The sequence below is a fragment of the Idiotropiscis lumnitzeri genome, chromosome 20 (genome assembly GCF_059441095.1).
Source record: "Idiotropiscis lumnitzeri isolate Australia: NSW breed Sydney's pygmy pipehorse chromosome 20, RoL_Ilum_1.0, whole genome shotgun sequence".
NCBI lineage: Eukaryota > Metazoa > Chordata > Actinopteri > Syngnathiformes > Syngnathidae > Idiotropiscis > Idiotropiscis lumnitzeri.
Genome location: NC_142410.1, coordinates 11223639 through 11230051, shown reverse-complemented (window position 1 = coordinate 11230051; position 6413 = coordinate 11223639). Strand labels below are relative to the sequence as shown.

At 47.8% G+C, this 6413-nt stretch overlaps 1 protein-coding gene across 1 annotated transcript; it reads right to left on the bottom strand.

Annotated features, from left to right (window-relative positions):
* Positions 1-279: 279 nt before the first annotated feature.
* pdk2a (pyruvate dehydrogenase kinase 2a) lies at positions 280-5236 on the bottom strand. Its single transcript, XM_088283847.1, has 11 exons — positions 5032-5236; positions 4275-4416; positions 3649-3720; positions 3221-3405; positions 3056-3145; positions 2503-2580; positions 1804-1880; positions 1639-1734; positions 1408-1518; positions 1217-1330; positions 280-991 (listed from the first exon to the last, which is right to left on the bottom strand). The coding sequence occupies exons 1-11, from the start codon at positions 5147-5149 to the stop codon at positions 848-850; spliced, it is 1227 nt and encodes a 408-aa protein (XP_088139973.1). The 5' UTR covers positions 5150-5236; the 3' UTR covers positions 280-847.
* Positions 5237-6413: the final 1177 nt, after the last annotated feature.

Sequence of the window (6413 nt, the reverse complement as noted above, 5' to 3'; positions counted from 1 at the left end):
TGCCACATTTGGATCGATGCTGAGTTGGCCTGCGAGGTAGCGACTGGAAAGTGAACCTCGCCTGACATTTGCTCGTTTGACGCCCGGGCACACGTGTCGCGACGCCAGGAAGAGCAGCGGCTATCTGTGGCGCGCGTCATCCACAATGTTGTTGGCACGGTTACCTTCTCCAAAGATGGTAACGTGCACTATTAACAGAGTTTGTAATTATGACAAACATGTAGACTGCTCCAACTAGAAAATTGAGTGATGCAGGAAGATAAAACTCAATTTCACAGATTGTGAGTGATTTTTTTTTTTTAATCCTAAAATCTTTCTCATATTTACATTATTTACAGTCACTTCAAGCTGACAGTGAAGTTATAAAAATAACAGTTCACATAATATTGATGAAATGGACTGGACACTTCAAGGCACAGTCTGCTAATATTAAAACAATTATAATAATAACTAATAATAATAATAACACGAAGGTGTCACATGACTTCCGTTTGTTCAAAGGTGAGCATAAGAATGAAACAAACAAAACGCTTCCGAGTCTTCGATGATCCTTTGGGCGGGACGATTTTGGCAGGGCGGGGTAAGTCTGAGTGCCTAAATCCCTCGTTCCGACCTGACAACACGCTGGGAGCCGCGCGGGACGGCGCCGCTCGTCCGACTCTCACGAGACATTTTTTGACATCCTCCTATCGTCCCTGGCAATAAAAACGACAAGCTGCTGCTGAGACTGAAGTCAAAGCAGGCGCGTGTCGTATTGGTCCATGATGACGGTGAGGCGGGCGGGGGGCGGGGCCGGGGTGCAGAGGCCTGCAGCAGGGGGCGGAGTTTACACAAAGCGGACGCGGCTTCACTTGGCCACCTTGTAGTTGCTCAGGTCCAGAGGTTCTCTGCTGGGGATGCACCAGTCGTCCGCCTCCTGGCTCACTTTGTAGTTCCTCAGCGCCGTCTTGTTGTACACCGGCAGCCTCTCGATGGAGTCCGTCGACAGCGCCTGAGACACACGACAAAGAACTGATGCTATGCCAGGAAAATTCCGCCATGCAGTCGCGTTTCAGGCAAATTGTCACCAAAATACAGCGATTGCGCTGCATTCAAACATGAGGCCCGGGGGCCAGATCTGGCCCACCGTATGGTTTTATGAGGCCCGTAAATGGAATGCTAAGTCAGATCTTAAAGGGCCGGTGAGGGAAGCCATAACTACAAAGTTAGTTCTCACCTTCAAGTAGATGACGGCGTCGGTTCCGTGGCCTTCCATGGAGTAGAGCTGCAGGTCGCCCTGGAAATATTTGGCGTAGAGACGCGAGATGGGAAGCCCGTAGCCGAAGCCGGCCTGCGCACAAGGAAGGGCGTCTTTAAATAGGCGCTCCCGTTTGGGAACCGCTCGAGTTACGTAATATGCGGACCCACCAGCGGCGGTCGGGCGTGTTCTTTAATCTGCGGCGCGGGGGCGGTGGAGTACATGTAACTGAAGAGGTTGTCGATCCGACGGAAGGGAACGCCGCCGCCCTTGTCGCTAACCTGCCGGCAAAGGAGAGGACCACATTGACTTTTGAGTGGAAGAAGAAAGCCGCCACGCCGGCTGTCAAGTCAGACTTGCGTGCACTCAAGGCCACCAACGAGGCGCTCGCTACTACACACCTTAATGGACATGTCCTCGCCTCCGAGCGACACCAGGACCTGGATGGGCGGCAGCTCTCTGTTCTCGTGGGTCTCGATGGTCGCCCTCATGGCGTTCTGCTCGGGTCGTCATAAGTGAGTCACGGGTTTTTACTGCGTATTCGCCAGCGTCGTCGACGGCCTTACCTTGAAGAGCTCGAAGAGCATGTGATACAAGTGCGACGGCACATACACGATGCCGATGGGGTGCCGCGTCTTCTTGGCTGCACAAAAGAAGAAAAAAAAAAAAAAAAAACCAATCACCATTTAAATGTCATCACCCACTTGTGTGCATTTTCCTCGCCAGGCTGGTTCTCTCTGTCAATATTTGCCCGGCCCGCTCGGCCGTTACTTCAGCCCGAGTGCTGCTAAACTTAGCGGAGGGCCCTCAGGGGGCGGGGAAAGGGGGGGGGGGCGAGTCCATCTGGCCCGAGCACTTTGCGTCTAATGTGTACACAAGAATGGCCGGCGTTGTTTATTCTGGCATTCGAGCCCTCGTCAGCGGCTTCTGGAATGTTCCCTTGAATCCATCCAAATGATAATCGATATTCCGACAATTCACGGAACGGTTGAACCCGTTTGATCAAAGCCACGACGGCATCCGAGCCGCAGGCGTCGGAATAAACACGTTGGCCCGTAAATAGATTCAAGTAAGTGATGATCATCGGAGACAAATTGAAGCACGTCGGCGTGTCCCGGCAACTCGGCAACTTCACCCGGACTTCCGAATCCAATCCAGTGCGCATCATTTCACGGAAGCGGATCAACTGGTTTTGAACCACACATGTGGTTTGGTTCAAATAAGTTAACGGCAATTCATCAATGGGAATAACACGTTGCACTCACTGTTGACCTCTTGGAGAAGCAGCGGAGGTGAGCGCAGGTAATATTGTTCGCACAGCATTTTGGCGCTGTGGAAGGCGTCTGAAACACAAAGCAAAGAATTCAGAACACACACTCACATTGATTGTCTGTCTCATCGCTTTTTCGTTGCCTCACTATTCCCAAATTCAATTTTTTTGCCAGCTACTTGTGGCGTTTTTGTTCTTTTTCTCGAGTTCCCTCGAATGCCACAAGACGGCGCCAAAGTCCTGCCTGATAGGAACGTCGTGATTGATCTAAAAAAAGTATGAGGCGGTCATAGAACTCTAAAGTTGGAATGAAAGTGCTTTATATTTACTGTTAACACTCATGGTGAATGGGCTCCCTCTAGTGGTAAAAGAAAGAATTGTTGCACAAGTGCAGTTAAAATTAAAAATTGTACATGCTGTTACATGACCATAATAATAATTCACTTTTTCGTCACAAAACCTCTGTCTTATTTTTTGATGACTGCCACTGTGCTTGGCAGCATTAAAACATTTCCGAGAAACACTGTAAAAACAAGTCCAACATTTACCCTGCACCACGTCGCCCACCTGGCAGTGTGGGTCGATGCTGCCGATGGTGTTGGGGTGCACCGGGTTGGTGGTGCCGTCAAAAATGAGCGCTGGCGAGAGACAAAGACCACTTTTCAATTACGTGCTGGCGCAAACTGAGCGGCCCCGTCGTCACGGTTACGCACTGTGCTGGTTGATGAGCATGCGGATGGAGATGCGGCTCATGTAGAAGCGGTCCAGGAAGTACTGGATGTTCTGGTTGGTGATGGCGTCCTGCGGGAAGGCTTCTTTGTACTCCATGACGCCTTGAGCCATGGTGGGGACCACGTCGTTGTGGCGGTTGCGGATGGTCACCAGCGCGTCCACGAACCTGGACAGACGAGGGGGGAAGGGAAAATTTGGTTAGCCTACAAAAAAAAAAAATACCCACACCGCATTTATGACGTGTCGTGTGAATCAAAGAATCATTTTTTTTCCTGATTTCCCACGAGACAAGTTTACTCATTGAATTTAATTTTCGTTAAAATATGTCATAACACAATCTTTACACGGAATTTGCATTCATGCACGGAGAAAGATGATTTCAAATCAGATTCTTTGGAATTCAGCTTACTCTCCGAGGACTTTGTGGTCGTCCGGGTTCTTGTGCAGGAAGTCGAGGATCTCCATCAAACTTTGGATGTACCTGACAACGCACACACACATTTGTCAAGTTGCCACTACGAGAATAAGAAGGCAGGCCCGCAAAGCAGTAACATGAGGAGAAAGTAGGCTAAAGTTCACAGCTGCGAGGAAACACCCACCCACCCCACCCGTGTCCCCCTCGGCTTCCTCTAAGCGTCTACGTGCGCATCGGGCTGGAGCGAGCGCAACTTGGTCAAAGGCTGTTGTTGTTATGCAGAGTGTGTGACGTCAGTGGACACACACGCGTTGAAAAGCGACTCCGCTGCAGATGGTTTGTTTGTCAAGTCGGGCGGGTCCATTGAGTGAACGTGTGTGTTCATTTTTTTTTTAATTTTAGTATATTTAAAAGAGTTGTCCTCAAACTGTAGTAGCTTGTAAAATTATGTTGGCATTTAAATCGGCAAAGCTCAGGCTGATTATTCTCAAAAGGTCTAATATCTGCCGAAATAATCGGCTGAGCGGTGAATCGGTCAGGCTTGGGTTATTTTAATTGATGTTATGAGTATGAAAGGGGAGAATGACGTCCTAATCCACAAAGTTGCTGGAAAGACTCACCAGCCTTGCACGGTTTGCACCGAGGGCGTCGTGAGCAGCTTGTCGGGCAGCAGGTTAATCTCCTTCATGATGTTGGACAGCCGCACTGGCAGCTCCTGCCTCAAGAAGGCGAAGGATGTTTTCTCGCAGGCGTTGATGGATCCTGGACGGACACACCGGCAAACGCAATTGGGAAAATGTCAAGCAACAAGCAGTCCTAACGATGGAAACACAAAATGGCTCCAGTTTTGGTAGCATCAGTTAATGGGTGGGAAATTGTTTATTTCACTTCATTTTTTTGCAGATATTGTTATCAAAAGGACATGACTTCATTTTTTTCCTTCAAAGTTATATAATAAGGACAACACCAAGAGTATTTTTCCGAACTCTGGTTAGCCTTTCCCATCGCCCTCCCCCACTTTTCACTTTGCCACCACAAGAACCCCAACAATTCTGTGACATCATACGAGTCACTATTTCGTTTTAATTTTAAATGTAATCTGTTAGAAACAAATTCCTGAGACCTCTGCCTCTTTCCCGAGGAGTCCAAGCATATCTGACGCAATCCTGCATTCAAGTGACCAGCAGGCATGCAACTGCGGCACATTCATTTCAAACAGTGAATTGAATCACATTCAATTTAAAAAAAAAAACAACAACAAAAAAACAAGAAGCCTATTTATATGCAATTACAATATGCAAGGCAATCATATCGATCGAATTGCCCTTCAGTCACGTCGCTGGGCTCGTTTGCATGCAGACGATTCAGGACACTCACCGAAGTCGAGAAACTGCTTCATGGAGAGCGGCGAAGGGGAGAATTTGGAGAAGTGCTCGATGTGTTTGGGCACACTCGCCAGCGCGGCGTTTTTCATAATAAAGCGGACGAACTTCATGCTGGAAGCCGCGCGAGGTCACCGCCGCCAAGTGGGATTGCTAGCTGCGGGCTGCAGCAACATCGTTGAGCCGCTCAAGCTAGCCCAAAATAAAAGGGGCGGGGACTAACGGCGAGTAGCCAATGGGAGGACGAGGTTTTAATTCATGGCCAAAAGAGCCAATAGACGCTGTTGGGCGGGGTTTGTAGAGAGGCGGAGGCCTCATGGCGAGTAGCCAATAGGTAGTGAGATTTTCATTTTTACTTCGGTTGGACCAATAGAAGCAGTAAAGGCGGGCTTGCGCTGTTTATTTATCTTCCGGTTGAGCCAATAGGCGCAGCGTGGCATGTTTGTTATGTGTCGGTTTGGACAGGAGTTAGCACCTTTGACCTAATTTTGGTATTCACGAACGTGACAAAGTCGATTCGCGCTTGACATAACGCCATTTAGAACTGAACGGAATCGATGAGAATGCTTTTATTGTTGTTGTATTGTGCAGATATAATAAAGATCGGATGGCATTACAAGTTAGCGTTTTAAGAATTTAAAAAACTAATAAAAACTGCATCAAACAAGATGAAATTAAGCAGTGTGAATCACACTAAGGCATAGTTGGAGCTTCATTTGGACAAAAATAGTCAATTGACGCCAATTTATGGCATCTACTGTTTGGAACTATCAATATATATATTCACAAGAAGACGACACGGGCGGATTTTTAAAACTGGAAAATCTTGTTTTTCTCGTGCCTCAAAGAGCTGACAAACATTTTGTGACTCTCACAAAGACACATTCCAATGGCAAGAGTGAATTTGAAATGTGATTGGTTAAAGAAACAATCCCATTGCTAAATGAAATTATTTCAAGGAGCATCACTGATTGTGAATCAAAATTTCAACCGCTGTTGACTTTCGCGCGCTCCCGTAACTTCATTTTTATATTGTGGCGGCATTTGAGAAAAAATGGCGTTGTGTGGTGACCTCATGTGAACCTGAGTGCAAGTTGCTCACAGCACATCCGTCCAATCTTTGTCACCACTCTGCTCAATATTGACTTATTATTTCAATTAGGAAACAAAAGACAGCCAAAACATTTTTGTCTGATAATGAGATGCGAGGAAACCCGGCCAACACACACACACACGCCCACACACACACTTCTACTTTGTGACTTCCTTTGCCTAAACGGCAGCGGCAGTTGACCGGTCTGTGGGTCAGCCGCCCCCCCCGCGAGAAGATTCTGTGGAAGTTTGCCAGTGTTGGTTTTGAACAGAAACGCTTCTGTC